This window comes from Oncorhynchus nerka, linkage group LG28 (assembly GCF_034236695.1).
Source record: "Oncorhynchus nerka isolate Pitt River linkage group LG28, Oner_Uvic_2.0, whole genome shotgun sequence".
Classification (NCBI taxonomy): Eukaryota; Metazoa; Chordata; class Actinopteri; order Salmoniformes; family Salmonidae; genus Oncorhynchus; species Oncorhynchus nerka.
The window spans coordinates 43,240,651-43,267,821 of NC_088423.1; the positions used below are offsets into that span (position 1 = coordinate 43,240,651).

General features: G+C 43.8%; 1 protein-coding gene and 1 pseudogene across 6 annotated transcripts in view; both read right to left on the minus strand.

Moving 5' to 3' along the window:
• The window catches only part of LOC115113249 (latent-transforming growth factor beta-binding protein 1), a 138,247-nt gene extending 122,978 nt beyond the window's left edge, over positions 1–15,269 (minus strand). For all 6 annotated transcript variants that reach the window (XM_029640699.2, XM_029640698.2, XM_029640700.2 and 3 more), the window contains exons 1-3: positions 14,563–15,269; positions 13,124–13,194; positions 699–999 (exon numbers count right to left, since the gene is read on the minus strand). In XM_029640699.2, the coding sequence (XP_029496559.1) occupies positions 699–999; positions 13,124–13,194; positions 14,563–14,915 (725 nt within the window). In that variant the 5' untranslated portion in view covers positions 14,916–15,269. The remainder of the gene's footprint in view (positions 1–698; positions 1,000–13,123; positions 13,195–14,562) is intronic.
• A 1,956-nt stretch (positions 15,270–17,225) lies between these two features.
• The window catches only part of LOC115113250 (tetratricopeptide repeat protein 27-like), a 151,478-nt pseudogene continuing 141,532 nt past the window's right edge, over positions 17,226–27,171 (minus strand).

A 27,171-nucleotide genomic window follows, 5' to 3' on the forward strand; every position in this document is an offset into this window, starting at 1 on the left:
TCATTAATCGATACCAGAACTAGGCCACCCGTGCCAACATTTGTTGGACCTGATGTGAGGCAATTTTGGACATTTCTATCAACACGCTGCCCCACATTCGAGTGTGAACTGAGATTTACACAGTCTGCATTCACGCTGATTACTCTTGACAAGTCGAGGACCTTGCGCCGTGTCCGAAACGACTGCACATTTTCCAGCAGTCTACTGTGGTGACAGGCAAAACAAACCGATAGGCCAGCCACAGGAGGAGTTAGCATCTTTTCAAATACAGAGTCTTAAAATGGTGTAAGTGATTCTACCTATCACACTGATGGATGGTGACAAACCCCAAGAACACAGTCAACACAGCAGGAGGGAGTACAGTTTAACGGACATTGTGAAAACTCTCACAGAGAAACATGATTTCTGTTCAGTGGGCTGGGGGCCTCACTGTCCTCTCTGGCACCGTGTGGGGCACCAGCAGTGCCAATATGATTATTTACAGATGAGCCCTCAGACCAACTCTGTCTTTGTTTGACAGTATGCAACCCTTCGACTCCACTACTAATAAACTGTGAAGAGCGCGAAACAAAAACAGATTGGAAGAGAGTGATGTCTTAAACAAACCATTCCAAGCATTCTCATAACTTCAATATAGATTGCAATAAATGGAGTGGGTGTTGTCAACCACATGCTGCACTTGTAGAGAAAATACTCACTGCTGGGGCCGGACAAGGTGGGGGGATTGCTTGACAGTCAGGGTCATCTGGGCCATGTTGCTGACAGGGACTGGCCCAGGAATATAACCCTGCTGGGGGATGGGCCGCTGGGGCACTACGTTGTGTCCCTTGGTGTGCCCATTGCTGTGTCCCTTGGTGTGGCCGTTCCCTGGCTGCGCTGGGTAGGAGGAGGTGGGCATGGTGTTCTGTTCACATGCCTTGCCCTTGGAGCCTGACTTGCAGACACAGAGCTGGGGCCTCAGACACATTCCTCCATTCTGGCACTGGGGCAGACAGTTGGCTGCAGCACAAAACATAGGGGGGGGGGGGAAGAGAGAGAAAGAGAGAGTGAGTGACATAGCAACATGTACATATTCACACACACATGCATACATACACTCTCACACAACATATACAAACTCCAGAAGCAGACATAATATACCATGTTAAATGCCAGTTATATGACGTTGTCTCAGGGAGCTATTTTCAGACATTTATTGAGGAAACTCAGGTAGTGGGGGTTCATTTAGGTGCCATAGAGTCATTACTCAAACCAGAAGTAATGTACGATTTAGGACAAAAGGATCATGAATTAATAATGCATTACCAAACATGGAGTCGCTGTTTTTCCTGGTTAAAAATTCATCTCTACAGTACTTAGCATTCATAATAAGATTTTTGTCGTGGAAAAGGCAGAGGGACAGGGATAGAAAACCCTGTGACAGAATCTAAATCCCTAACAATCATAGTCGGAGAAAGCTGTTCCCGTGTCTCACTCTCATTATTAGTATTAGCAGCCAAAGTAAATACCACCTCCACGGTTCCCCACACTGTGAATGTACCCTCCCAAAGCTGAGAGTTTGACAGTGCTGAGCTGAGGCTCGGTAACCAATTACTGGAGTCCCCGGCACAATGACATATGTGCGGTGGGTTGGGGCATCAGAGAGAGGGACTGTGTGTGTATGTGTGTGTGTGTGTGTGTTTGAGTTGTTACAGGAGGCTGGCAGGTAGCCTGTAATTACACTGTGCTCCCTTCTCTTAAAAAGGAACAGGACTGGGACTGTCATCTTTCAACTACAAAGCCTGCCTCGAGGCCACAGTGGCTAATTCTTACACACTCCGCATGCACACACACACACACACACACACACACTAGATAATCAAATCAAACCCACTTTTTGTGCTTTCATTGGAGCCATCATTCCAGAGGTGGTGTGTGTGTGAAGTGTAAGAGCAAATGTCTCTGCCCAGCCCCACAGGCTCCCTGAGGAGGGCTCCTCCACCACACTCCTCATTACCATCACTAGTTCCTTTTGATTTGTGAAAGTGATTAATGAGAGAGAGAGAGAGAGAGCGCAAACTGCATCAAAGAGCAAGTCATGCATCGCCCAAGGACATGAAAACAAATCCAAATCCCTCTCACTCTCAATAGGCGTCTACTAATGACTCACCACTGGCTCAAAGCTTCTTTTTTTTACCCGACTGAGCTATTTAGACACATGAGTCCTAATAAACGCTGTGCAACAAGAGACCCCCCCTTAGAAGCATCAGAGGGCGATTACATCTACAGATTACATCACTCCTGCTAAATTATGTTTTGGTTTATACATACCCCACACTATCATTTTCCACTCTGGGACGTTTGCTTTTTTTTGCTTTCTTTTCTGAGTAGAGTAAATGGTTTGATTTTTTTTCGCCGCTGGACCTGAGTAAGGCTACCATCGGTTTGCGAATAGGGCTACACAAGAGCGCTGTCCTGTGACAAGGGCACGGCGTACGTGATGCCGATTTCAGCGCTTGCTGGGGAGGGGAAATAAGTGACGTCCCACTTTGATAAGACGACACCTCGGTTGACTCATAGGGAGTGTTGCTGGGGTCTGCAAGGGTCTGTCGTGGAACACAAAAATGTATTTTTGTGTGTGCCTACATTAATCACCTGTGGAAATCAAGGTGCAACATCATATGCTTATACTAGTGGATATACAACCGACACTACCTTTCTCAGGAAATAATGTTCCACGCCGATGATCCAGTGCAGATGTTACGGGATGTCCCATTAGTTGAACAACCCCCCGTCCTACAGCCTGTCCACACCGATCCCTAAGGTCTCACTGATTCCCAGGGCAGCAGATGAACTAAAGTTTATATTTCTTGATTTATTTATCTCCCACAAAGTTAAATTGGCTCTGAAATGGTGCTGCAGTTGTGTGAATACTGTTTTTTGACAAGAAAGAAAATATGTCTTTGTCCTCGCTCATAAACTGTCTTTCTGCCCACCTCCTGTACAATATGTAGGATACAGACAGAGCACCTGTGGCTACAATGCTGACTCAAGCAGTCTGGGCCTCAATGGCCATTTCTATAAATGATAATTCATCATTGTGTTTATCGCTGGAGTTGACACAAGACAGCATTGTAAACTTCCAGCCAACTGTCTGACATTATGCTTCACTAAAGCAGGTGGAGAGCCAAGTCAATTAAGACATTCCTGTTGCCATGGTATTGTGCCCATACTTAGTCCTCACCCCACTTAACTGCTGCTCCAGATCCAGGGAATCCGAGCGGGCGCTGCACAATGACAACAGCCAGATACGTTCCCCTCAATCAGCAGACTAATCATAAATCACCAGGTGCTGGGCTGGGATGAAAACTGCTCTGTTTTCTCCATCTATCGTGTCACTTATTTCCATTGTCTAAGAATGGACAGATTAATTGATTTCCCTGATAAGAATTAGCCTCCTCTTTTCCTCCATCTCTTTTGAATTCCCTCCCTTTAGCTCTCTACCTTGGAAAAAAACCTGTCCAAGTCGTGCTTGCCTGGTCTTGGCAGGCGGCTGCGATCTCTGAAAATAATTATGGCATACATGCATAGAGGAGATGAAGAGACTAAACACATCACTACATGACTAAAAGTATGTATACACCTGCTCGCCGAACATCTCATTCCAAAATCATGGGCATTAATATGGAGTTTGTCCACCCTTTGCTGCTATAACAGCCCCTCCACTCTTCTGGGAAGGCTTTCCACTAGATGTTAGAACATTGCTGTGGGGATTTGCTTCCATTCAGCCACTTGCTTCCATTCAGATTTAGTGAGGTCGGGCACTGATCTTGGGCGATTAAGCCTGGCTCATAGTCAGTGTTCCAATTAATCCGAAAGGGGTTCAGGTCAGGGCTCTGTGCAGGCAGGTCAAGTCCTTCCATACCGATCTTGACAAACCATTTCTGTATGGACCTCACTTTGTACACGAGGGCATTGTGCTGAAACAGAAAAGGGCCTCCCCAAACTGTTGCCACAAAATTGGAAGCACAGAATTGTCTATAATGTCATTATATGCTGTAGCGTTAAGATTTCCCTTCACTTGAACTAAGGGGCCTAGCCCGAACCCTAAAAAACAGCCCCAGACAATTATTACTCCTCCACCAAATTTTACAGTTGGCACTATGCATTCTGGCAGGTAGAGTTCTCCTGGTATCCGCCAAACCCAAATTCGTCCATCAGACTGCCAGATGTTGAAGCGTGATTTATCACTCCAGAGAACGCGTTTCCACTGCTTCAGAGTCAAATGGCGGTGAGATTTACAGCACTCCAGCCCACGCTTGGCATTGCACATGGTGATCTTAGGCTTGTGTGCGACTGCTTGGCTACATGCTTCAGCACTCTGCAGTCCCGTTCTGTAAATTTGTGTGGCCTACCACTTTGCGGCTGAGCCGTTGTTCCTCCTAGATGTTTCCACTTCCTAATAACAGCACTTACAGTTAACCAGGGCAGCTCCTATGACGGTGCCATGTTGAAAGCCACTGAGCTCTTCAGTAAGGCCAATCTACTGCCAATGACTGTCTATGGAGATTGCATGGCTGTGTGCTCGATTGTATTGACCTGTCAGCAACGGGTGTGTCTGAAACAGCCGAATCCACTCATTTGAAGGGGTGTCCCCATACTTCTGCATATATAGTGAACCTGACGGCCCTGAGTAACCAAAGAAATCTACAAAGAAAACCTAATCAGGAATATAAAACCTTGATATGAGGTCTGCAAAGGGGAGTCCTGGTAAGGCAACTGAGAGACGAAGACATAATGATATAATGGTGGAATTACCTGGATAACAAGAGCATCTTAATACCGTAAAGGAAAAGTTTACAGTATAGTTTTTAGCTCTTCCTTGTTAATCCTCGAAAGAGGTCATTTTCCTCTTCCAATAGGCTATAGTCCTTATATTTCTCCCATAGGTTGGACTAACCCAGTAGTGCTAAAGCCTGCTTAAATTATCCTCAGATAACGATGAGGACCAAGAGCACAAAGACACTTTTGCGAGTCCATCCTATCCACCTCACTATAGTATCTGGCTGCCTCATTTGCTTTCAACACCCTGTGCTGTTTTTTTAGGGACGCGCAAGGCAAAGGCACAAGAGAGCTTAAATATATAAAATGGTTGAACCTGTCACATTCTCTTAATTTTGGGGGAGTTTCAAGCGGCCTCTTCTTGAGCAATCCTTCATGAAAAATGAAGACGGCTCCTCCGCTGTGCTGTGCAGCTACGCCGAAGTGAAATATTTTCTTGTTGTTTTGTCTGGCCTGGTCTGCCTACTTTTGGGTTGCACTCGGTTAAGGGAGAAATGAGCTGGGCAGCTTTTCAAAGCGTGCGATTGCCATGCGGCTCCACATTGTGAATAGCCATGCCAGACTCCAGTGGAAGAGGAGGAATTGAGCCTGGTGGAGGTGCTGCTGCCTAAGGCCAAATGGATCTCAAAGACCATCTAACACATGTCTCTCTCAGACAAACAAAAGTGAAACTAATCACTACATCTCTTTTTATTTTATTTCTCTTGAATTGAACTTCTGGAATATTAAAGAGGAACACTGGAGTTCTACAATTAGTGAACAGGTAGAACAGGAACAGGAAATTACTGCTCCAGAGTGTTAATACACAGCTAAGTGTTGGTAAGAGCGTAGAGCTGGCAACTCCAAGGTCTTGGATTGAATTCCCACAGGGATCACAAAGGCCTATACACTCTAAAAATGAATGCACTCACTGTACTGTTAGTCACTTTTGTATTAAAGTGACTGCTAAGTGACATGTATTCTATATTATAGGCCTATCATTACTAAAGCCATTTTCTCTTGCGGATAGTCTTGAACCTAGCAGAAAAGACAACAGAGTGCTATTCTGCTCTGCAATTCAATAATCATATGTCGTTAGACTACCTGCTCTGCGTCTGGACTGGTCTGGTGGTCCCAGCGCGCACGACCCACGTGGAGTTCCAGGTCTCCGGTAGCCTCTGGAACTGCCGATCTGCGGCCAACAAGGCAGAGTTCATCTCAGCCTATGCCTCCCTCCAGTCCCTCGACTTCTTGGCACTGACGGAAACATGGATCACCACAGATAACACTGCTACTCCTACTGCTCTCTCTTCGTCCGCCCACGTGTTCTCGCACACCCCGAGAGCTTCTGGTCAGCGGGGTGGTGGCACCGGGATCCTCATCTCTCCCAAGTGGTCATTCTCTCTTTCTCCCCTTACCCATCTGTCTATCGCCTCCTTTGAATTCCATGCTGTCACAGTTACCAGCCCTTTCAAGCTTAACATCCTTATCATTTATCGCCCTCCAGGTTCCCTCGGAGAGTTCATCAATGAGCTTGATGCCTTGATAAGCTCCTTTCCTGAGGACGGCTCACCTCTCACAGTTCTGGGCGACTTTAACCTCCCCACGTCTACCTTTGACTCATTCCTCTCTGCCTCCTTCTTTCCACTCCTCTCCTCTTTTGACCTCACCCTCTCACCTTCCCCCTCTACTCACAAGGCAGGCAATACGCTCGACCTCATCTTTACTAGATGCTGTTCTTCCACTAACCTCACTGCAACTCCCCTCCAAGTCTCCGACCACTACCTTGTATCCTTTTCCCTCTTGCTCTCATCCAACACTTCCCACACTGCCCCTACTCGGATGGTATCGCGCCGTCCCAATCTTCGCTCTCTCTCCCCCGCTACTCTCTCCTCTTCCATCCTATCATCTCTTCCCTCTGCTCAAACCTTCTCCAACCTATCTCCTGATTCTGCCTCCTCAACCCCCCTCTCCTCCCTTTCTGCATCCCTTGATTCTCTATGTCCCCTATCCTCCAGGCCGGCTCGGTCCTCCCCTCCTGCTCCGTGGCTCGACGACTCATTGCGAGCTCACAGAACAGGGCTCCGGGCAGCCGAGCGGAAATGGAGGAAAACTCGCCTCCCTGCGGACCTGGCATCCTTTCACTCCCTCCTCTCTACATTTTCCTCTTCTGTCTCTGCTGCTAAAGCCACTTTCTACCACTCTAAAGTCCAAGCATCTGCCTCTAACCCTAGGAAGCTCTTTGCCACCTTCTCCTCCCTCCTGAATCCTCCCCCCCCCCTCCCTCTCTGCAGATGACTTCGTCAACCATTTTGAAAAGAAGGTCGACGACATCCGATCCTCGTTTGCTAAGTCAAACGACACCGCTGGTTCTGCTCACACTGCCCTACCCTGTGCTCTGACCTCTTTCTCCCCCTCTCTCCAGATGAAATCTCGCGTCTTGTGACGGCCGGCCGCCCAACAACCTGCCCGCTTGACCCTATTCCCTCCTCTCTTCTCCAGACCATTTCCGGAGACCTTCTCCCTTACCTCACCTCGCTCATCAACTCATCCCTGACCGCTGGCTACGTCCCTTCTGTCTTCAAGAGAGCGAGAGTTGCACCCCTTCTGAAAAAACCTACACTCGATCCCTCCGATGTCAACAACTACAGACCAGTATCCCTTCTTTCTTTTCTCTCCAAAACTCTTGAACGTGCCGTCCTTGGCCAGCTCTCCCGCTATCTCTCTCAGAATGACCTTCTTGATCCAAATCAGTCAGGTTTCAAGACTAGTCATTCAACTGAGACTGCTCTTCTCTGTATCACGGAGGCCCTCCGCACTGCTAAAGCTAACTCTCTCTCCTCTGCTCTCATCCTTCTAGACCTATCGGCTGCCTTCGATACTGTGAACCATCAGATCCTCCTCTCCACCCTCTCCGAGTTGGGCATCTCCGGCGCGGCCCACGCTTGGATTGCGTCCTACCTGACAGGTCGCTCCTACAGGTGGCGTGGTGAGAATCTGTCTCCTCACCACGCGCTCTCACCACTGGCGTCCCCAGGGCTCTGTTCTAGGCCCTCTCCTATTCTCGCTATACACCAAGTCACTTGGCTCTGTCATAACCTCACATGGTCTCTCCTATCATTGCTATGCAGACGACACACAATTAATCTTCTCCTTTCCCCTTCTGATGACCAGGTGGCGAATCGCATCTCTGCATGTCTGGCAGACATATCAGTGTGGATGACGGATCACCACCTCAAGCTGAACCTCGGCAAGACGGAGCTGCTCTTCCTCCCGGGAAGGACTGCCCGTTCCATGATCTCGCCATCACGGTTGACAACTCCATTGTGTCCTCCTCCCAGAGCGCTAAGAACCTTGGCGTGATCCTGGACAACACCCTGTCGTTCTCAACTAACATCAAGGCGGTGGCCCGTTCTTGTAGGTTCATGCTCTACAACATCCGCAGAGTACGACCCTGCCTCACACAGGAAGCGGCGCAGGTCCTAATCCAGGCACTTGTCATCTCCCGTCTGGATTACTGCAACTCGCTGTTGGCTGGGCTCCCTGCCTGTGCCATTAAACCCCTACAACTCATCCAGAACGCCGCAGCCTGTCTGGTGTTCAACCTTCCCAAGTTCTCTCACGTCACCCCGCTCCTCCGCTCTCTCCACTGGCTTCCAGTTGAAGCTCGCATCCGCTACAAGACCATGGTGCTTGCCTACGGAGCTGTGAGGGGAACGGCACCTCAGTACCTCCAGGCTCGGATCAGGCCCTACACCCAAACAAGGGCACTGCGTTCATCCACCTCTGGCCTGCTCGCCTCCCTACCACTGAGGAAGTACAGTTCCCGCGCAGCCCAGTCAAAACTGTTCGCTGCTCTGGCCCCCCAATGGTGGAACAAACTCCCTCACGACGCCAGGACAGCGGAGTCAATCACCACCTTCCGGAGACACCTGAAACCCCACCTCTTTCAGGAATACCTAGGATAGGATAAAGTAATCCTTCTCACCCCCCTTAAAAGATTTAGATGCACTATTGTAAAGTGGCTGTTCCACTGGATGTCTTAAGGTGAACGCACCAACTTGTAAGTCGCTCTGGATAAGAGCGTCTGCTAAATGACTTAAATGTAAATGTAATGACTAGACTGAATCAATCCTTGGGATGTTTTGCTCAATCTCTATTAGACTACAGTCCGTTAAGAGGACAGAGAGGAGTTGTTAGTATCTGCATCACATGACTGGAACTGTCTGGATGCCATTGAGACAAAAACAATTATAATAATAATATTCTAAGGCACAAAACATTTCTAACATATTTCCAACATTACTGTTGTGGTTACAACATGATGTCATCTAATAAGGAATGCCAATAACAGCTTTATGATTAAACGTGCTTGGTCCATTTGCCATGTAATAAATAGGCCAAGTTTTTAGCTTTCTCCATCTCTGTCACTGTTTAAGGAACGTGTTAGAATGAGCTACACTCACTCTTAAATGCACATGAAGTCTTGAGTGTGTATTGTGTGTGGCTTTGCATGGACAATATCCTGGATTAAATATCCTAGTGGTGAAGTGTTGTAAGATATTCACAGCTTCTACTTGCTATCTGGAAAATCTCAAAGCTTGCCTTGGTGGGAGGTTGGGGGTTGTTGGCGTGACTGACAACCTGAAAGAACACTTTATGCAGGGTGCTAGCAAGCCATGTCTAAGACATTGCCAGAACAAACAAAATACATTTCTATTAAGAAACCCTTTTGTTGGCATTTTCAGTGAGGGTAGTGGGTGGGGGGCTGGGTTGTCCTGAAAATCAAACGCTATTAAACATTTAACGGGTGGATTTACAACATAGTCCATCCCCCATGACAAGGTAGGTGGAGAAAAGTAAAGAGCTGATCCTGAAAAAACGATTGAGCAAAAGATATATAGGAAGATGGAAATCTATCCATAAAACATGTGACTGACTATCATATTTTTTCCATATAGGAAAAAAACAAGCAGTATAAAAATAAAGAAATAAGGGGGAAGCCAAGTATATGTGTTGGTCAGTTAAAGTAATTTATCAATCATAGTTTCATTATTCATCATATTTAGTAGGGTTGCCTAAAGCAATTCATGCTATTGATTAATGGTAATCACAGAGAAAACCTCTCACAGTGCGTCCTTGTGTTATACTACTGTAAATATTAATATCACAGCCAGTGGCAAATCATAATCAAATGAGTGCTGAACACCGGATGATCTGAGGTTGAGTTTAGAAAATAAAAAGATTTCAAGAACATACAGACATTTTTCCAGAAAGAGAAGCCGTACACTAAAATAAATCTAGAGGCACAAAGATCTTTGGAGGTTTTTCTAAAGCAGTCTTGAAACTCTCTGTAACATTTCATCGTTATGTTGCGTTTAGATGGTACAAGTTAGACGGCAAACCGGATATCATTGTTCTCAATGAGAGCACAACGGTAAATGCCGTCAGCCGCCACGGTAGACAGGCCATGCCAGAGTTAAAATATTCTACATTTTGCCCTCTGCGTAAGCCTTGTCTTCTACTGGATGTTGATTTACACGGTTTGTTTACGGAAATCACCATAGCAACGCATACCGTTGTGCTGGTTTGCTTTTGCCGTCACGCTCTTTCTTGTTTTCTTGACCCGCTATGCCGATTGGTATGAGGTCTAAACGCAGCATTACTCCATCCTGTCCACCCCCCCCTGGTTCCAGCATCTGGCTACAGTAGGGAGTACTGGGCCCTGATCCTGACATCAAAAAGACCAATCCAAACCATGGGTACTGAAGGAATGTCCACTGTTGGTTATTTTCCAGAGGCCTTGCACAGCGTTCCCCGTGCCCATGTAAACAGGAGCATTCCCTCATGGTGCATTGCATGCCTGCCCCCACTTCTCCACCTAACCTCTGCCAATGAGAACAGCTACGATATTGGACACTGGACAAGAGTAGTGGGAATTCCAATGAGTTTTAAAAAAATTAAAAAAAAGGTCCCACAAAAAATCTGTGCATGTTATCAAGGAGCCAGCGCTGCACGGTTAATGATGCATGAACAACTCAACACTGAACGATAAACACACACTCATGCAGTGCCTTCAGGAAGTATTCACAACCTTTACTTTCTCCACATGTTGTTGTGCTACAGCCTGAATTTAAAATAGATTACATTTAGATGTATTTTCACTTGCCTACTACACACAATAGCCCATAATGTCAAAGTTGAATTAGGTTTTTCATTTTTTTTTTTTTTTTTTTTTTTTTTACAAATGAATAAAAAGTTAAAAGCTGAAATGTCTTGAGTCAATAAGTATCCAAACCCTTTGTTATATCAAGCCTAAATAAGGGCAGGAGTAAAAATGCGCTTAACAAGTCACATAATAAGTTGCATGGACTTACTCTGTGTGTAATAATAGTGTTTAACATGATTTTCGAATAACTACCTAATTTCTGTACCCCACACATCTGTAAGGTCCCTCAGTTGTAAGGTCCCTCAGTTGAGCATTGAATTTCAAACACAGATTCAACCCCAAAGACCAGGGAGGTTTTCCAATGCCTCGCAAAGAAGGGCACCTATTTGTAATTGGGTTTAAAAAAAAGCAGACATTGAATATCCCTTTGAGCATGGTGAAGTTATTAATTACAATTTGTACGGTGTATCAATACACTCAGTCACTTAGAGGGGTATGTTTATAATTGTTACGGACTGCAAAGTTTTTCAGGATAAAATTTAAATGGAAAGGAACTAACCGCAGGCAAAATCCTAGAAGAAAACCTGGTTCAGTCTGTTTTCCACCAGACACTGGGAGATGAATTCATCTTTCAGCAGAACAATATCATAAAACACAAGGCCAAATCAAGAAGACAGTGAATGTTCTTGAGTGGCCAAGTTACAGTTTTGACTTAAATCTACTTGAAAATCTATGGCAAGACCTGAAAATGGTTGTCTAGCAATGATCAACAACCAATTTGACAGAGCTCTACATTTTTGGAAAAGAATGTTGCAAAATACAGGTGTGGAAAGCTCTGAGACTTACCCAGAAAGACTCACAGCAGTAATCGCTGCCAAAGGTGCCTCTACAAGGTATTGATTCAGGGGTGTGAATACTTATGTAAATGAGATATTTCTCCATTAAGTAGATGAGTAAGAAAAAATAAATATTGAATCCATTTTGAATTCAGGCTGTAACACAACAAAGTGTAGGATATGAATACTTTCTGAAGGCACCATATATACACATACACCCAAACAAACACCAACACAGACTTACACACATACCACTGGCACCAAGGCAGCGACAAAGAGTCCCTGTACTAAGTGCAGTCCAGTCTTAAGTGTGAGTAGACCAGAGCAGAGTAGAGCAGAACAGGCGCACTGGGCCTATTAAACGTATGAACCAGGGGTCCTAGACTAAAACGTAACCCTGGTTTCCCCAGGAGGTCCACCAGACTCGTCGCAGAAGAAAGCCGTCTGTCTCTTATATAACCAGCTGGCAAGGCCTTACAGTCGAATAAGAAAGAGATCCCACTGGTGGGGCTGAGCCAAGAGGTATAATACACTCTAAACCTGCTTCTCTTTTGGCCGGCCCTGCGCGCCCAGTCCTATGCAATAACAGTGTCCTCATGACTCTGCAACACGGGCCATAACACACTGACAGTCCCGGCATTGTTCCCAGGTGGGTAGAGCCACTGCCAGCAATGCCAGTTACTTATAAAGAGCAACATAGAAAGGTGTTGTTCTCCAATCTGGCGCTACAAATCAGCTAAAGGCGCCTTGAAAACATATACGTATGTATGGTTGGGTGAGTTTCCAAGTAGAGTAGGGGAGGGGGTATTCTGGATGGATTATACATGGTATGATGCTGGGGTTCTGGCACATGTGCTGTCTGATGAACAACACGAGCGAAGACGATTGTGTACATTTTCCAAAGGAAGAAGTTATGAGGTGCCAAGTACACTCTTAGTAAAAAAGGTTCCAATAGGGTTCCCTCGGCTGTCCTCATAAGAGGTCTATTCTTGGTTCCAAGTAAAACCCTTTTTGGTTCCAGGTAGAACCATTTTGGGTTCCATGTAGAAGCCTCTTGTGGAAAGGGTTCAACATGGAACCCAAAATGGTTCTACTTAGAAGCAAAAAGGGATCTACCTGGGACCAACAAGGGTTCTTCAAAAGGTTCTCCTATGGGGACAGCCGAAGAACCCTTTCAGGTTCTAGATAGTACCTTTTCTTCTAAGAGTGTAGAGTGAATCCAAGACTGTTGTCAATCATTTGGAAAAACATTTTGAACAACTGCAACGATTTGGCAGCGGTGGCTCGGCTGTGGTGATGTAGTGTAGTGTATACTCACGCTTTGTGCACTGCTGCGATCCAGAGGCCTTACTCCATCCATGACAGCACTGCCCTCCACAGACATTCACCCTGCAATAACACCCAGAGACACAGAGAGAAAGAGAGAGCACTGTCACACACACAAGACCAACTCATACTGGCTAAAACTCACACACGGGTGGTTCGAGTGACCCACCCGCCAAGCCTGGGCCAGATCTGTTATTAGGGGCCTCCTTTCATTGGAGGTAAAGCTGGGCACCCCTAGCCTGGTGGCCCCTGCTGAGAGTGTGGGAATGTCCCCACTAATCATACATCTGAGAGTGCTGCGACTAGGACCCTGCACATTGAGGTCATGCTCCTGAACACAACAGGATATGGGCCATTTTGTTTTATTATTTAGTGTCCTTTGAGGACAGTACTTTAAATTGGCTGTTTTAGTTTCTGTCTCTACTGAGTGGATGTTAAGACATGTATTTTGTATCAACTTGAAATTTTTGAACAAAGTTCATTATTGACACATTACATTAATTGGGCTAAATGTCTGAAATGAGTACAGTATCGTATGTTGTTTTAATTTGTCAGAAATATGATCAAATAGCTACCTGAATCAAATAGAATATAGAATGTACTGTACGTTACAGACTATTTATTTCATAATGCACAGTGAGTGCACAAAACATTAGGAACACCTGCTCATGACGTCGATTGAATCCAGGTGAAAGCAATGATCCCATATTGATGTCACTTGTTAAATCCACTTCAATCCTTGAAGATGAAGGGGAGGAAACAGGTTAAAGGAGGATTTTTAAACCTTGAGACATGAATGGTGTATGTGTGCCATTCAGAGGGTGACTGAGCATGACAAGATATTGAAGTGCCTTTGATTGGAGTATGGTAGTAAGTACCAGGCACACTGGTGTGGGTGTGCTAAGAATGGCAATGCAGCTGATTTTTCCATACTCAACAGGTTCTCATGTGTATCAAGAATGGTCCAACACCAAAAGGACATCCAGTCAACTTGACAAAACTGTGGGAAGCATTGGAGTCAACATGGGCCAGCGTCCCTGTGAAATACTCTCGACACCTTGTAGAATCCATGCCCTGACGCATTGAAGCCCTTCTGAGAGCAAATGGGGGGTGCAACTCAATATTAGAAAGGTGTTCCTAATGTTCCTAAGGTGTTCCTAATTTGTCCACTCTGTGTATATTTAACAACGCTAAGACCATGCTGTATGATCATGTTAATGATGACAGTGAATGTTGTAGGCCAGGCTTATAGCACGTTCCTTTACCAGGTGCCAGGCATGCCTATACTGTAGGCTACTATATAGTAAGTTGACCCAACAACATTATATATTTTATAACAGACCACCTTGCCATCCAAGAGGATACGTATCCAATAGCCATTCACTGTTCTGTAACATCAACTATTTTTCAGAGACCAGCAGGTTATCTTACCCTGACATTTTCATTTGGTGACTCTGTTGAACGTTGTGGCTGGTGCGCCGAATGACTTGCTGATGCTGAGTAAACGGTGTGTCCTGGCGAAGCGGGATCGGGTTCGCTTGGTTACCCATCCTACGGGTTCGGACCTGGCCACTGTAACTGGCCGAGAGCTCCACATTGTAGGCATGGGGCTGTCCAGTGGCACCGGAGCGCGAAGAGATGGAACTCACATGTACTCTGTCCGTCCCGCTCGGTCCTGGCTGCAACACGTAGTATCTCCTAAAGCCACTCTGATCCGTGGAGACAAATGCCGGTGAAATGAATAAACCTATAGAAAAGAATAGGTCCCATCTGATCCAAGCCATATCCACTCCGTATCCGCGTAAAGACAATATACTTTTTTGGAAACGTTATAATAAATTCCTTGAAGAAGATCCGTATCTGGAAAATAAAAACTTCTGTAACTTTATAGCAAGTAAAACAGTTATATATCCCTGAGTATATTTGTCTATGGTTCGCCTTTCAACCCGAATTAAAGACGAGAACTAAAACGTAGGCTTAATTTTAAAAAGTAAAAAATAAAAGAGGGCATGTATAAACATGAATATGGGTCTAAAACGGAATAAGCACTGCTTTATCTCTGCGCTGGGTAGGGGGAAGCTGGGCAGCAGATGTTACGGCTGCTATGGCTACGTTTGTGCAATACTTTACCCTGCAGATGCGATTGAAAACTCTTTTAAAAAGTTTCACTGTGTAAGGGCAGGAGTTAGTGTCAGAACTGAACAGCCAATCTCCGGCAGACATGACGTCAGGAGTGGGACGCTTATTGGAACAAACTTGTGGGGCTGAACCCTAAAATAAATGTTTGGAGTGCATAGTGTTCATAAATTCGCCAAAGACCTAAAGAAAATCAATTCCTGAAGATGCATAAACTGTGCTCTCGGCAGGAGCGCGAGCTCATCAAAGTGACAGAAGGCATAACCATTGTTGTCCAGGAAGTTCATGAGTGATAAGAGTATAAATACACGCTTATAAGAATGACACGTTATAAAATAATAAACAACCAATAAGCCACGTGTAATGTGTAATACTTTGGAATACTAATAATGTGTCAAGTTTCTTAACTCGTATTTATAAATGACAAATATTTATTTAAAGTACACGCTGTCAAAGTGCTCTATGTCATTGTTACTTCGGTTCCATACACTCCCGCATGAATCAGATAGGAACTAACATGCGAAATGCGTCATAAACTATAGTCAAGTAATTCATAAAGCCATGTGCGTACCATTATTCATCCAACAACCCACGAGTTGACCACAGTTGCGCAGCGGGCCATTCCTGGTGCGGTTCTAATTTTTGATGCTTATCCCTAGTTACTGTCCTCCTACACAGCAGAATTACCAGCGACCCCTTGGTAAATTGTTCAGCAGTGACTCATTATTCCATTGAAGACTGCAGGGGATATTCCAGTACAGGAGTGAGTTCATTAAAGACGTACTATAGCGCGCACACAGTGGTTTTGAGGACCTCCACCCAGATCAACATAAACCCCATGAAGTCATTTGCGTGTGCTTTGGAAAACATACAAAGTAGAATTACGTCTGAAGTTGGCTCTCTGAGTGGTATCTAATTGTTTTCTTAAAACCTCTATGTCCCCCATTGAAGTTTTAAGTGGGTGGATACTCGATACAGTGGTGTCATACACTTATTAATAGATTTTTTTTTTTAAAGGCCACGAGACTCTTCCCTCCAGAATGCGAGGGAAAGGGGGGACAGTCGTGAAACGTTGCTCTGAATTTGAAACACAAGGGGTGATGGTAACCAGAGCTCAGTGTCTGTGGAGCCGCATCATCTGAGAAGGGGACAGATATGTGGTGAAAGACAGGGCAGGGCGTATTCACCAATGATGCAATTTGAAAAAGCTGGGCAGAAATGCAATCCTCCAGCCACTGATTACATCTGGGTCAGCCTCATGTGCCAGGCGATCACATCTGACCAGGAAACAGTCATCCAGGATGATCAAGGATGGAAGAGTCAGACATGAATATATGCATTCACTACTTACTGTATTTAAGTCACTCTGGATGTGTAAGATGCTTCTGGAAAATACTGAAGTCATAGTAAGACTGTGGGAAGGTACCAACATAGACATGCACAAGTTGTACGCAAAATGTGAATGTTGGGGTCTTTGTTCCAATGAGCTTTCAGGTCACACATTTTCTATAAAGAATGTTATTCTTCTGAAAAAGGTTCCGATAAACCTTTTGTAATCATGTCCTCGCCCTAGGTCGTCCTGACCAAGAACGGCTCATAGTGATGATCAGTTCCTTGCTGTTAATTCATACCACTCAATGAATAACATGAAAGGTGATGTCATTTTGTTGTTTCTCACTGGCAATGACCTCACCATCGAACTTCAGCTGCTGTTGGAACTTTATGAGGATGTTGTCAGGTTGTCACTGGGAAACACCAGGAATGTTGAAAAGAAACAGGAGGCTAAACAAGCATTTGAGTTCCCCTGCTTCAAAGGGAGGCCTCTCCAAACATATGTCATGGCAGCAAATCAGTGTAATGATGTTTGTCATGAATATTTATGACTATATTTTCCCTGTGTCTCCTGGATATATGATGTAATGGTGTAGGATAGTAAAATAATGACAACACACTCGTAATGACCATTATTTCACATTTTTATTAAATTACTGACATTTTGGGCCAGAAATCTGGTTCTGATCGAGTGGTTTGGTATGCAAACAAGTTGTGTGATCACAAACTGTGGAAAAGATGGAAGGTATACATACAGTATACTTAAGGGTGATGCACACTTCCTTCCCAACCCAGAAATGATCACCAAATCGGAAAAAAAACTAACAACATTCATGAAAGAGGACTACAGCTGTGACATAACACATGTACATATCTACTCGTATAAAAGTCATTTCCTCCTTTGTCAGTCACCCACACTGTGGGACTTTACTTCAAAGCAAGGCAGACAGTCCTTGACAAAGGCATAGGCAGAGAAAAAACCTGTACGATAGCAATAAAACAATAAGTATGATAAAACAAATGCAATGTCAAGGTCATTTTCCTTTCGGAGAGAAAACCCAAGAGGAGAAGAGTGTAGGATCTCTGTCTGTAGCCCCTGAGCATGATGATGAGTTAGCTGTGCAGAGTCTGTTCTTCTTCCATGGTGTCTGTTCTGTGTGAGCGAGGCGAGATGACACTTTCATGGCCTGCTGCTTCCCCGGTGATGAGTGTGTGTGTCCACACTCTCCTGTTGTGCGTCTGCATCGCTCTTATATTTGGCCCACGTGCTTACATTTCTCATCTGCAAAGCTCTCACTGCGCCTGGGGGAGTGGGTTATGACTAGTACATACTAACAATAAGGCAAGCGTGGTTCTATGATCATAAAGCTTCATCTTTGTACAATGTATGATTGTACACATTTTGTGATTTCTTTCAATTCCGTAGAGTTCATAACAGGATTGAGCTAGCAATTCCTCAACCATGCTTTACACAACAAATAGCACATACCTCAAGGGGGAACTATACAAAATTACACTTTGTACATACAAATGTATCCAGTTACATCATTCCTTTTTTTAACAGTCACATGAACTGTAAAAGCATGTAAAGTCCCTTTGGCAAGGAAGAGGGTGATGGGTGCAGGTCCCCTGACAGCGTCCCTTGTAGCCATGTCTGCTCTGGGACAAGTTTGCTGTAGGAGGTCTTTAGAGTCCTTCGAGGTGTGTCTATAGCGAGGCATTCATGCTGATTCTCTGCGCAGCTCCGTGATAAGCTGCTCAAGCTCTTTGACATCATCACTCAGGTCGCCATGGATCTCGCCAGTTGCGACATCTGCGTGAAGTGGCTGAGGAGAAACGGTTTAAAAGAAATACAATTACTACATTTGGTTAGAAGTTATCGCAAAAAAACAATGCGAGGTCAGTGATGTAGTAATGACTGGATGTGAGCAGTCCGATACATCTGTGTGATGTGGTGGGATGCTGGCATGAAAGCCAAGTGTTTTGTAGTGTACCTTTGCTTTGGTGGCGAGATGAATGGAGAACAACATCTGCAATGACTCCTGGGGGTTACTCTTCTTCTTACTACAGCCGAGGGTCACTGTGAACACATACATGTGAGAAATAGAAACCAAAAGATACCTATTAGCACATTAATATTTGTGATTAAAGACAGAGCACGTAAGTTGTGTATTAAAATGAGTGATTGCTAGAGGGAGAGACAACCAACCATCATGCTTGGGGTACCATGGAGGGGTCAGGAGAGGAGAGATCAGGGGTTTCTGGTTCAGGGTCCAGGGGCCATGGCCCTGCCTGCCCTGGTGAGACACTGTGGCACCATGGACCTATGCATGACTAACAGGTCCCATATAGACACAGGACTGTGGGTTATACTGCACATGTGCGGAGAAGTTGAGGAGAGGAGTCATTTCTCCTGGGACTGGTTAATGAGGGCTCCACCTCCCACAGGGTGACTTCTCAGGCCTGCAGTCAGTGACTCCGTTCAGTGGGTCTCATCTCGTTACGCCGAAAGACACTTCGCCGTTCACCTCCGCCGTGACAGGCCTGGCAGCTCGCAAATAAATCATTAGACCAAGACCTTTTTCCACAATGCCTGTTTAAATCACTCCCGTGATCACTGTCCGAGATAACGTGATCAAAATGTTCTCTAACGCCTCTACTTACTTTTTTTCAGAGGACATCACAGTGAATATTCATTCAGCGGGATGAAACACCATTCATTTCCTTTGTAGAATTGGACCAATTTCGACAAACACCTTATCTATGGTAGCTATGATCCACACAAACTGATGAATAAAGCTCAGGAGAACCTGTCATTCTGTGCCGCTTTGAAAAACATACCAACACAAAGCCATGTCCCTGAGCCCAGTGAGGATATTGATAGGCTATTTCTAACAATGCCGCAGTCTTTTGTCTTGGTGTTTATCCAACACCTTTCATCTTCTTCTTGCACACGAGGAAAGGGAAAACAAGCGGCGGTCTCTTCTACTCTATCTGAGCTACACCTTTTCCCTGTATGGTCTTCTTCAGCCGCGACAGGTCAAAACAGCATGATTTATGGATGAGGACCTCTTCTGCTCTACCCTCCTCCTCGATCTCATCACTTTATTTTTTCGCATCCCTCTCAGCTCTGTGGATGAAGTGTCCAGGCCCATCATAGAGGTTACAAAGCTGAGTTGAGTGAGGAGGTTGTGGTAGAGGGGGCACTCTACCACGACCTGCATCTCTTTATAAAGCTTTGTGCTTCTCTGAAGGACACAGGGGCAGCATATTGGAGGGTTTTGGGATTCACACCAGAACCTGTGTGTGTGTGTGTGTAATGGTGTGTGTGAGGAATGAAGTATATGTGTGGGGTGTAAAGTACGTGTGTGTGAGGTACAAGGTGTGTGACCTGAGTGAAGATGAGCCTTAGCGACAGCATCAACCCCAGAGATGTGTTGGAGAATGCACATTGCTATTCCTCCCGTGTTGCCCCGGTGCCCTGACTCCCTCTGATGTTTAATTCAAAACAGCATCCGGCTGTAATGAAAAACCTGGGGATTTTTTAGATTAACAACTTTATTGAAGTTCTTCTATAGGACACTCTCCTCCATCCTTCCTGCTGTCTCCATCTCCCAACCCCCTTGCCTCCACACTAACTCGCAGAGTAATTGTTTGGATGGCGATTGCATTTCGCAGAGGGCAGTGGGGTAAGACGGATTTGTTTGTCTTCTTTTTACTCTTCTCGTGGCTGCCATCGATCATATCTCCTCCCCGCGCGGCCTGACGCAAAGACCTGCAGGAGATTTGACATTAAGCATGACGAGTGTTCCGTGTGTGTCGAAGAAATGTGTGTGGGGGGGATGAGGTGTGTGTATGTATAGGGGCAGGGAGTGCGACACTCACCGTTGGCCAGATCTATGGCTCTCTTTATAACCTCCTTGAAGGTCCCAGACTTTTTCTCCCAGCCTCTGGCCTGCACCTCACAGCGATGGGCCTTGGACAGGAAATGCAACGCCTGCCAAGCAAACAGACACACACAAGAAAATGCATTAAAACAATTATCCCTCCAACACATAGAATGCTGTGGCCACCTATTTTTTATTTTTTTTAATCAAATATTGTCACATACCATAAAGCCTGACCAAGCTGCTGGCAACATCAATCCATCTGGTTTATAATGAATACAAAGTAAACACATTTAATGAATAAAACAATTAACAGAAGCCATCGCTGTGGCATGACTGGCCTATGGGAGGGGGGAAATGGCAGTGGAAAGATGAATGGAATGACAAATAACATGCCAGTGCTAAGGGTCACAACTCACACTAAGGATATGATCAGGGTGGAAAATAACATTTTTGGTCCACCAGACACTGTGGCAAGTAGAGTTAAAAAATCAAAATCAACCAGCCACTCAGATTTTTTACCAGCCAAAATATTTTTGGTGGCATTATTATAATTATACTTTTTTTAATGATAAAAAAAAAGAAGGGATGAGCACGCTTTCGATTGTTCTAAAACAAGAAATGTATTACTAGTAAGAAGTAAATGGGGTTTATTGCTTAATTTCATTACTTTTTTGTGACCTGCGTCTTTTAACCAAAGTTCAAATACATAATTAAGATACAATAGTAAAAACAGATCTACACTGAACATCAAGAATCAACAAAGTGCTTACCGTGCCACAAAAGGCTGATAATATGGCTTATTTATTATAATAACTCAGGACTAACAGTGCCTAAAATTAACACCCACCACCTGCCAAATGCGGGTAGATTTTTGCATTAAATTTCAGTCAAGGGGAAGGTTTACTATTTTTTAAAAATTAGTCCAGGGGAGGGTAATGTAATTTGTAATTGATGAAACTTTAATATTTCTCAGTGTTTTAGAATGTGTTGCTTATTAGGCCATACAGTACCTTCAGAAAGTATTCATACCCTCAACTTATTCCACATTTTTTTGTTACAGCCTAGCTTTTTCCCCCCTTCTCACCCATCAACACGCAATACTCCATAAACGACAAAGTGAAAACATGTTTTTAGAAATGTATTGAAAATGAAATACAGAAATATATCATTTATATAAGCATTCAAAATACAATACATGTTAGAATCACCTTTGGCAACGATTACAGCTGTGAGTCTTTCTGGGTAAGTCTCTAAGAGCTTTGCACACCTGGATGGTATAATATTTGCCCATTATTCTTTAAAAAGTTCTTCATGCTCTGTCAAGTTGGTTGTTGATCATTTCTAGACAGCCATTTTCAAGACTTGCCATAGATTTTCAAGATGATTTAAGTCAAAACTGTAACTAGGCTACTCAGGAACATTCAATGTCCTTGTGTTTTAGGTTATTGTCCTGTTGAAAGTTGAATTATTATCCCAGTGTCTGGTGGAAAGCAGACAACCAGGTTGTCCTCTAGGATTTTGCTCAGTTTCTTTTAATCCTAAAAAATCCCTCATTAGTCTTTCCCGATGACAAGCATACCCATAACGTAATGCAGCCAACAACATGCTTAAAAATATGAAGAGAGGTACTCAGTAATGTGTTGGATTTGCCCCAAACATAACGCTTCGTATTGAAGGCAAAGTTAATTTCTTTGCCACATTTTTTGCAGTTATACTTTAGTGCCTTATTGCAAACAAGATGCATGTGTTGGATGTTTTACAATTCTGTACAGGCGTCGTTTTCACTCTGCTATTTAGCTTAGTATTGTGGAGTAACGACAATGTTGTTGATCCATCCTTAGTATTCTCCTATCACGGCCATTAACCTCTAACTGTTTTGAAGTCACCATTGGCCTCATGGTGAAATCCCTGAGCGGTTTATGTCCTCTCTGGCAACTGAGTTAGGAAGGACGCCTGTATCTTTGTGACTGGGTGTATTGACACACCATAGGAAGTGTAATTAATAACTTCATAATTCTCAAAGGGACATTCAATGTTATTTAAAACAATATTTTTTTACCCTTCTACCAATAGATGCCCTTCTTTGCGAGGAATTTGAAAATCTCATTGGTCTTTGAATATAAGTTTGACATTTACTGGTCGACTAAGGGAACTTAATGATAATCGTCTTCATTTTAATTAGACTTTAACAACAAGAGGGCTTTGTGTTGGAGCCTATTTCTTCCTATTTAAGAAATAAAAGGTAGGCCTATATGTTTGACAGATGAAATTAGGCTATAGGCTGCTATATCCATAGATTTGTCAGTCAATTCCTCCACTCACCATGAACTCTTTAAATAACAGGCCTCCACTGACACGGAGATAGGCTAAGTTAAAACCAAGACACGAATTGAGGGTTTATGCCACCTTTAATTAAAGAAAATGGCAAAAAAGCACAGCCAGCTAGCTTAAGATTAAGAAAATAAAACGGATCCGATTATATAAAGCATCCCGGTCCAAAGCGCTGTTATTGATGTTTTATGTTACAAACAAGCTGTAAAATACCCGGGAAAGACATTATGGGGATACTGTACCATTGTTGAGTTTCGAGGAGATGAAAAATAGACTTTGGGGAAAGAGGGATACCTAGGTCAGTTGTACAAATGCCTTCAACAGAAATGTGTCTTCTGCATTTAACCCAACCGCTCTGAATCAGAGAGGTGCTGGAGGCTACCTTAAATCGACATCCACGTCTTCGGTGCCCGGGGAACAGTGGGTTAACTGCCTTGCTCAGGGGCAGAACGACAGATTTTTACCTTGTCAGCTCGGGGATTCGATCCAGCAACCTTTCGGTTACTGTCCCAACACAGAAATGTAACCACTAGGCTACCTGCCACCCCAGCTTGGAAGTAATCGAATTCTGTTACGATCAATTGATTAAGCTGTACAATAGAAGATGTTTAAATCCAGACAGCTTTTAGGGAAACACTTGTGACCTTCTCTCGTTGGGTTAAGCCACGGAAGAAGAGTAGCTAGCAGTTAAAGCTTACATTTTCTGCATCGGTAGGCCAACTCTGTCTGGGGTGGAAAGGTAGGCCTAACTTTTCTAAGTACCATGCTCTGATGATGTCTCAGATGTAATTATTTGAGAACAAGACACAAGGATTTGGCATTGGAGAAATATGATAAGATGAACACATACACCTCTCTCTGTGTCCATTCTGAGCCGGTACACTTCGGTAATTTGTGCGGTGTTAAAAAAGATTCCGCTAATATGTAAAATGGCAAAGAATTGCATGAAATTTGTATTAAAAGGCTATTTTCTTTCCTGACCTGTAAATACGATGACAGATGCATGCAATGCTTTTACTATTAAGGAGATCTTTCCACCCCTACTCTTGTCCGCGATGGTCTGCGAACCCACAACCTTCTGGCCCGCAGCCCCGTGCTCAATAAAAACTCCTGCATTGCCATGTAACGCTTACAAGATTAAGAACAGTTTCTAAAACTGCATATCTAAGTCTGTCCAATAAGTGAGGGTAAACGGGAGACATATTCTCTGCTATCCACTTGTTTAAATTATTATTCTTGGTATAGGGAAGGGTCTTTTTTTTTTTTTTCAAGAGTTCAGAGAGGGTTTAGGTAAAATATATTTTGTTTAAGGGAGGACCATCCATTTTCATTTCAGAGGTCTGTACTATAAATAACGTTCACTCCCTAAGAACGTCCAATTCACCAGCCACGTTGGCAGGTGGTCACACTCAGGGCTATACAGTGTGAGCATTTCATAAAAATAGTCAAGTATGGGCACAAGTGCAAGTTGTGATTTATAGCTAAATAAATGCTGCAGTAGCTGTTTTCAAAGTATTTCTGCCCTTTTGTTTCATTTTTGGTAATGCACAAAGAAATCTGAATCCTAACGTTAATTTATCCCACCTTCCGCAGCCATACTGCCTGTCTGGGGTGGCTGTGAGCACTGAGGGATGTGCTGAAAGATTCATTTTTAGAAGCAATGAGAACAGGTATAAATGTTGGTCTAATTAATTCTAAAGTCTACTAAAGTGAGACTTTGTCCTCGTGTTTCTTGGCTAGTTACACTGTTTTGCTCACAAGCTAGGTTGCTTTTCAATGTGTGAGTTTGCTTCCACTGCTAGCAAAAAGAGACATCTTCGGTCTTTACTAGTGAGATTCTCACAGGCACACATGACAACTGGAGTGGCACTGTTACCAGGGTAAGGGGGCAGCATTTTTTATTTTGTATTTATTTGACTCAGATCACAGAATATTAAATTAAATTGAGGATTATACAACATTACTTCTTACCAGTAATACATTTCTTGTTTTCGTAACATTACGAAGCATGCTCATGCGTTTTCTTGTGTTTTTTTTAGTAATAAAAATTATTGGAGTGGCTGGTGAATTTTTTTATCCACCTACCAGAGAATGGTATACAAAAAAGTTAACTTTAGGCCCTGCCCTATGCTGACACGATGTGCTCCTAAGTAGAAATGTAGAAGCACACAAATACATCTAAGAGAACAATTAAAGTATAAGTATTGTAATGACAAGAAACAGCAAAAAGTGAATGCTCAATCAAGCACAATCCTTACTGCAGTAACTTCGGAAATCGCTTGTCTGTGATGAAAAAAAGTCTCAGACTGCTATGTCTTCCTAGCAGCAGACAGTTTCAGCAAACTTAAACTAACATTTAAAAACAACCTAGTGTGTGAACAAAACACTACAACTGGCCAATAAACACGAGGACAAAGTCACACTTTAATAGCTTTTCTCTCTCAATTTGACCAACTTCTACATGTGGCCTTTGTATGAAGGAAAAAAAAACTCATCAGCCCACTGAGTTGGACAAATAGGAGCCATCTATCACCGTGTGGCTAAGTGCAACACCATTAGTTACCAATGCCTATCAGTTACTAATGAGCCTATGAATAGCTTATTAACAGGCGCAAAGTCCATTACAATAATTACTTTCCCCCGTCTCCTCAGAGCACATACAGTAAGTATATTTCATGTGTGGTGTTTGCACAGCTAAATGTCAAGGGATGTTAGGGGAATGTTAAGGGGGCCTACTAACTCGTCACCAGGCCTGGTGCTCTGTCCGTCTCCATACAGCAGGGCGTAGTGACGCCAGATCTCAGCGTCGGTGCTATGGCGGGACGTGCGCGACCCAGGAGCTCCTGAATCTTGGCCCGCAGGGATGAGGCCTGGTCGCCATGGTTATCCATCATGTCCTCCAGCACCGCCTGCACCAGGATCTCTTGAATCTGGAACACAGAGAACAGGGACGAGTGGGAATGTGAATGGAGCGCTACTTTGGTTTGAAGTGAGAGAGGAGTCAGAAAGGGTGGAGTGACTACTTTTGTCTAAATCGAAGAGAAAGTGGTGGGTGGTTTGGTGTGTGAACCAGACCACACTGGCTTGAATTACATATGTCCTCTCTCAACATAGGCCAGTTGGGTTTCCTCAATGTCTCGTGGCTGCGTCATCCTCTGTTTCTAGTTTGGTGAATGCCATCTGAGCAGGAGAGTATTTCACACCGACGCTTTCCGCACTTGGTTTCAATTTCACGTCACACCCACTCAAATGCAATACGATAGGGACTGAGACTGGAATATCAACACCGCACAGGATTTGTCTGGCTTGTTTTCCATTGTCTCAATGGAAATGTATGCATAGTCACGATCATCATGCAGTACAATTAAAAAGTGACAGGGCAGAGCAATGTCAGATTTGAAAATATGACCTCACCCTCTTTTACATATTTTAATTAAATACTTTCCCATATGAATAATAAAATGATTTCATCATCAGCACACTGAAAACAAATAATTAAGTTAGAAAGCAACACACACAGGCATGTAATAGTCATAGCTATACTGAACAAAAATATAAATATAAAATATAAATGCAATATGGAACAATTTCAAAGATGTTACTGAGTTACAGGTCATATATATATATATATATATATATATATATATTTTTTTTTAAATCAGTCAATTGAAATAAATAAATTAGGCCCTAATCTATGAATTTCACATGACTGGCAGGAGTGCAAACATTGGCGTGCCAGGCCCACCCATGACCTCTTGTCTAAAGTCTAAAGAAGGCCAGCATCCCAGGGTAGACTCTTCACTGTTGACGTTGAGACTGGTGTTTTGCAGGTACTATTTAATGAAGATGCCAGTTGTGGACTTGTGAGGGGTCTGTTTCTCAAACTAGACACTAATGTACTTGTCCTCTTGCTCAGTTGTGCACCTGGGCCTCCCACTCCCCTTTCTATTATAGTTAAAGCCAGTTAGTGCTGTTCTGGGAAGGGAGTAGTACACAGCGTTGTACGGGATCTTCAGTTACTTGGCAATTCCTCGCATGTAATAGCATTAATTTCTCAGAACAATTATAGACTGACGAGTTTCAGAAGAAAGTTCTTTGTTTCTGGCCATATTGACCCTGTAATCGAACCCACAAATGCTGATGCTCCAGACACTCAACTAGTCAAAAGGCGGCCAGTTTTATTGCTTCTTTAATGAGAACAACAGTTTAAAGCTTTGCTAACATAATTGCAAAAGGGTTTTCTAATGATCAATTAAAATGATGAACTTGGATTAGCTTACACAACGTGCCATTGGAACACAGGAGTGATGATTGCTGATAATGGACCTCTGTACGCCTATGTAGATAATCC